Source organism: Pseudopipra pipra, chromosome 10 (assembly GCF_036250125.1).
Source record: "Pseudopipra pipra isolate bDixPip1 chromosome 10, bDixPip1.hap1, whole genome shotgun sequence".
Lineage (NCBI taxonomy): Eukaryota > Metazoa > Chordata > Aves > Passeriformes > Pipridae > Pseudopipra > Pseudopipra pipra.
The window spans coordinates 21,988,533-21,994,532 of record NC_087558.1 but is presented as its reverse complement, the minus strand read 5'-3'; the positions used below and the strand labels follow the sequence as shown (position 1 = coordinate 21,994,532).

Here is a 6,000-nt window from a genome sequence, read left to right as displayed (position 1 = left end):
TGTGACCCGGGCGGGCGGGGAGCGGCACCGGCTGCGCCTCCGGCCCGTCCCGGCCCCGGCCCGCCCTGCCCCGGCCCGACCCGGCCCGCGGACGTACCCCCATGCCCGCTCACGGCCGCCCGCCGGTAGCGGCTGACGCCTGCGGGGCCCGAGGAGGCGATGGCTGCGGATCTGGTGGTGCTGCTCTGCCTGGCCGCCGCCGCGGCCGCCGTGGAAGGTGAGCGGCGAACGGGACCGCCGGGAGCGGGCGGGATGCGGAGCCGCGGTGGGAGCAGCCGGGGGGCAGCTCCCCCCGCCGTGCGGCACCGGCGCGGAGCTGCATCCTGGCCCCGGGGCCCCGCCGCCGGTGCCATCCCGCGGTGCTGGCAGCCCGTGCCAGAGGGTGCCCCCGGCAAGGGGCCGGGGATGGCGGGGGGAACCCGCCCGGATCCGGCTGCTCCGGCTCGGGTCCCCTCCGCGACGGAGCCCTGCCCGGGGCTGCGGTGGGGCCGCCCCAGGGACCGCTCTAGGTCCCCACTCTGGTCCCCGGGGCCGCGGTGGGGCCGCCTGCGGGGTCTCCTCTGGGTCCCCTCGGGTCCCCGGGGACGCTGCGGGGGCCGTGGCGGTGCTCGGAGCTGCCTCTGGCAAACCTTCCTCCTCCCAGCGCTGACGGAGGATGGATGCACCGGGAGCCGTGGGCAGGTGAGCTTCGTTCCCTGGGATGAACTGAGCCGGGGGATGCTTGCCCGTCCGTGGAGATACAGGGCAGGTGCGTGCCCGTCCCCGTGCCGGTGGGCTGCGGTCTTTTCACTGTCTCCCGCCTGGTCGTGGGATTCACTGGGCTCCGGGAAGGCTCACAGCTGAGACCCAGGCTCCGAGCGGTAGGCCTGGTAGGACAAGTATCGCTTATTTTATTTTTTTTTCTCTCTATTTTGTTACTGCCACCTTTTTTTCCTGGTACGGCACGGGCTCGCGGCAGGGCTTGCCCAGCGCTTGAGCGGTGGCTGTGGCAGGGGACGTGGTGCAGCCCCTCGCTGGTGGGCAGCGAGAAGTGTGTGGTTGCAGGGAGATGGTGCGCGGAGTCTCAAACCGCTGCTGGCCGATATGGGGCTGGACCCTCCTCGGGGGGATTTATAATGTGAGCGTGGTTGTGGCTCAGCTGGAAGCTGTCGGAGGTGGCCGGAGACTCCGGCTCAGCGAGGAGCTGGTTCAGGAGCTGGAATGCTGCCGCGATGGTCTCAGTGGGGTTTGTGCCCTCCGCTCACAAGCACAGCTGTGTCGGATCGGGGCGGGCAGGCCCTCTTGCTGCAGCATCCCTTTTCCACGGGCTTTTGGCTGACGCAGGTGTTGGCTTTTCGTATTCCTCGGGCTTCCTCGCCTCTTCGCATCTCCGTAGGAATGCCTCGAGGCGGAGGTGCAAACGGGAGTGTTCGCTCGGCGGCGAAGCCGCACGTGAAGAGGCAGGACCTGTTCGCAGCGCTCGGCTCGCCGGCGTTTGCAGCGTCAGCTGCTTGAGGCACTGCTGGAATCGCGGCTGGCTGGGACACCTCGGCTCTCTTCCCGGTCCGAGGGCACTCCTGGGTGTCACCCGGGGTGTTCCCCAGCTTGTCCCGAGCCACCCCCGGGAGCACTGGCAGAGCCAGCGTCCCTGCCCGGCACCGAACCTGTTGAGGAGCGGTGGTATTTCTACTCTGATGAGGAAGTTGCTTGGATAGTAAAGTAGTATCCTAGGAGAGATCTCAGATTTCAGGGAAAATTTTGGACGGGGGATTTCTGAGGCAGAGCAATCGCATCTGATTTGGAGTCAAGGCGAGATCCTTCTGGCGTGGTCACATAAAGAAAATGCCTTTTTGTGAGGTTTATTTAAGTCATTGAATCTCTTGGAGCAGACGTTGAATTTGCTAGGTTGAAAAGTGGGTTTCTCTAATGGAGCTAAAGCATGTCCTAGGGCCTGACCTGCCCTGGGGTCTTGCTTTCCCCCTGGAGCATCCGCAAGACTGGATTTGCTGGCAGCCCTCTCTGACAGCGAGACAAACCCACGGCGGGCGCCCGGCTCTGCCCGGGGCTGCAGGAGCAGCTGAGCGAGGGATGGCTCCCTGCATCCCAAATCAGCCAGCGAGACAAAAAGTCTTTTTTTCTGGGATGGGGTGGGGGGGAGACGTCTGGGGGTCTGGACCCGGCTGGAGGGGAGGAGGATGCAGCCGGGGTCAGGGCCGGGGCTGCCTACAACCCGCTCCCGTTATCCTCCATAAAACCTTGCTAACTCATTGCCTGCGGCACGCGAACCTGGAGGTAGTACAGTCGCTCGTCTGACTTTTTTTACGGTTCCTTGATTTTTTTACCGAATCCAGTGGCTTAGCTGATCCTTTTCTGCCGGACACCTGGATGTTTGTATTAATTTTAAAATTTTTTTGTGGCTTGGAAAGAGGAAGAAGGACGCGAGGAGATGGCAGCGCCAAATACTCCGTCTCTCCCACACCCTGCAATCACTCAGGAGCCGCTCGCGTGCTCTCTCTCGTGTTAGCTGAACCAAATATAATCCCATTTAGCATATAGAGAGGGTGGTAATGGGCTGACGATGTACGTTTTAACTCGGGGTTGGAGGTGCCAGGTGGGGCTGATGACCATTTTGGTGCAGCTCCTTCACTATTTCACCTGCCTCCCCGCTCATCTCTGCGTCCCTGCCTCGCGTCTGCTCTTTTAAAATCCACGTTTTCCTCTCCGCGCTTGCAGCATCACGATAAGCAAAGCGCAGGAGGGAGCTGGAAAGCCCTGCTGGGGGCTGGCGGATCCGGCTTAGCTTTGCTTTCCCGTGCTTATCCACTCGCTTGGGAACCGCAAGCCTGGGAGAGGACCAGGGATGGGGTTTGGTTGGAGAGCGACGTCCCTGGATCCTGCTCCTCGCGTGCTGCCCGCCCCGGGCGCCCCTCTCCTCCCGCCTTGGCTCGGGATGTGCGCATCTGTTGCAGGGCATCCTTTGGGCTTCCTGCGCTTCCGCCCGGCGCCGGAGCGGAGCCTGTGCCTGTGCCGAGCAGGCTGAGAGCGGCGGCCGCCCTGCCCTTCCCACCGTCACCAGCACCATGTGGGCTCCCACCTTTGGCCCAGCTGCTCCGCCCGCAGCACAGCCGTTCCCAGGGAGAAGCTAGAAATAAGTCTCCAAGAGGGAATTTGCAAGTGCTAGTGTCCTGCGTGGGAATTTACAAGCGCTACTATCCAGCCATCCCTTTACTTTTGGTTTGGTTTTTTTGGGTTTTTTTTTTGCACAAGCTGCCTGGGGAAGGAAAAGAAAGCCCTAAGGGGAAAACCCTTATTCTCGGTGTGATGAGTGAGCCCAGATCTTGTCAGCCTGAAGGGACAGCATTTTGTCAAGTCATGGAAAAGGGGCTTGAGAACGCAGGTGCCTGGGTTGCCTTTTCTTGACTAATTGCTGGTGTTTCCACTCGTGGATAAGGTGAGAGTCTGTGATAAATATATTTATTTTCCTGGTCTTTTGGATGTTGGGTTGCTGCATTTGTTTGGTGGCCCTAACTACTGTGACATGAACTGCCAGGGGGTTTGCAAGGTGGCCTCTCACCCATCCTGGGTGCAGCTCCTGACACAACAGGCCAGAGTATAAACCTTCCACTGGCCTAAAAAATCAGAAGAAAATACGGATGTTTGATGATGAAGGAGCCCAAATGTGTTCATCTGGCTCTGGATCCGTACACGGTGCTGAATACATGTTTCTAGCAGAGATGGGTTCTGCAAGCTAAAGAAGTGCTCAGATTTAGTGAAAAGGGGGAAATAGTACCTTGGACAATGGGTAACTCAGTGCCAATCAGATCAGCAAAGTCCTGGAAACCCTGGTCCTGGTGCAGCGGGAATGCTGAGGGATGAGGCTGATGCAAGCGAGCCCCAGACTCTGTGATGCTGTCCAAAGGATCCTGTGGTGCTCCAGTGCCTCTGAGCAGACATGGTGGGAATAAGGAGTTCATTTAACAGCACAGCAAGGCTGAGTAAATAGCTGGGGTTGGGAAAGGGAAAAAGGGAATGTTTTTGCCAAATATTCATTAGGATTTGAAAGCGCATTTCAGTTTGACCTTGTTCTCCTGCTGCAAACATTCGAGCTCTCAGGCATTGCACGCAGTCAGTGCTTGGGTGAGGCAAATGTTAGGCTTGGATGTTGGGTGGGTGGCAGTTTGGGAAGGCATCTCCTCGGCTGGAATGGTAGGAATTTGGAGTGCGTGTCACTTACAGAGGTCGCTGGTGTGATAGAAGGGGTGCAGATAACCCGGGGATGGGAATTCGGGTCCCCTGGTGACTGAGAGCACCTTGTGAAGTGGTGGTGGGTGGTGGGGAAGGCAAATGGATGTGAATCCAGAGGACATCGTGACCTGTGAATGGCGCTTCTGCTGGCTGAGCCTGTGGCATCCCCCCTCAGATTAGCGTGGGAGCAGAAAGGTGTGGAAAGGGGTGGAGCAATGGCAGAGTAATGTCAGGAGAGAGCTGGGACCCTGGGTGGACACAGAGCTGGTTGTTCCACTGTGCAGCTTTTAGAGGTAAAACCACAGTCTTTGCAAGAAGGAGTGGCGTGAGAGGCTGCTTGGAAGCGTGCAGGGAAGGGAATGGGCATGGAGCTGCTGCAGGCAGCAGGTACAGCCAACACAGCCCTTTCCTTAGGGACAATGAGAGCAAACTCTTGCCCAAATCAGCTCTACAGCTTCCCAGATAAGTGGCAAAAGTGGATGGGCTCCCTCCTTCCCTTCCCTGAGTCACTTCCAGCCGCAGCTGAATTTTTGAAGTTGTTTTATTTCGGTCACCATCCATTTTCCACCAAGTCACATCACGAGAAATGGTGAGAAAAACAGGGGATGCGTGTTTGTAGGAGCGAAAGGATCTGCGCTTTATTTATCTATTTATTTATTTATTTCTCACAACTTTTGAATTATTAAAGCGTGTTCAGCGGAGATTAACTTTCCCTGCTCAATATTTATTATTGTTTCATTTCCCTGGAAGTTGGAGCTTTGATGAATGGGCTGGAAGGTTCTGTAGTTTCTCCATGGCTAATCTAAGTACGTCCGTATCCTCTGCTGAAAAGCTAATTTGTAATTTCCTATGGTAATGCCGCTTAGTGAATTATAACGATGCACCGGGGTCTGCTTTTCCTCCCGCTCCTCCGCTGGGGGAACGGCGCTGCCATCGGAAAATGGTGTCAAACCTGGAAACTGGCCATTAGCCCCCTAAATTTTCGGTCTAATAACAGAAATCCAGAAAGCCCGTGGACCATCTGGTCTGTTTTCTCACGTCTGGGCTGGAAAGCATCCGCCTGCCCCTGGTGTGGTTTCAGGGATGGGAGAGGTGGCCGGAGCCAGCACCCTGTGCCGATGCCACGACCCGTCTGCCCGTGTGGGTTTGCGTCAGCGACCGGAGCTGGATGGTGTGCGCAATCCCTGCTCCTGCAAACCTCTCCCACCACCCCAATTATAATCAAGTGTTATCAGTCTTTTGAATAATTGAAGAGGCTTTCTGTTGAATATTTAATTACGATAATATTTGGTTAGCGGGGGTTGTTGGGCTCCATTTGTGCAATTGAGAATTACTGCAAGAAAACAACCTGTTAAAAGAAAATGTTTTTGTCTATGATCATTGATTTATCTTTTTTTTTTCTTTTTAAGCTAATCAGTTACTTAGTTGAAATTGGTTAATTAGCTGAGCTCCATTAAGACTCTTCGGCATTTAAACTTGATGTTTCTAAATAATTATAGTTTTGCCTGCTAAACCCACAACCCAGGGTGACCTAATTACTATTAAAGAGAGACGTGCTTTGGTCTGGCTTTAATAAGTCCTTGCTGGGAGCCCTGTGGTGAAAAATCACAGAGGCAATAGTTCAAAGGGGAAGGGGCTTGTGCCAGGCCTTGGATGGGGAGGATGACTGTCCTTCAGCCTTGCTTCTTCCAGGCTAAACCAGGGATGCTCTTGATTTGGGAGGAGAGGAGCCCCAGAGCATCCCCATGGCTGGCATCTCTGTGCCATCCACTTATG

At 56.3% G+C, this 6,000-nt stretch overlaps 1 protein-coding gene across 1 annotated transcript in view; it reads left to right on the top strand.

Moving 5' to 3' along the window:
• Window positions 1-6,000, top strand: part of EPHB1 (EPH receptor B1) — a 68,238-nt gene continuing 62,238 nt past the window's right edge. Inside the window, exon 1 of the mRNA XM_064666653.1 lies at window positions 1-217. Coding sequence (XP_064522723.1) covers window positions 160-217 — 58 coding nt within the window. The 5' untranslated portion in view covers window positions 1-159. The remainder of the gene's footprint in view (window positions 218-6,000) is intronic.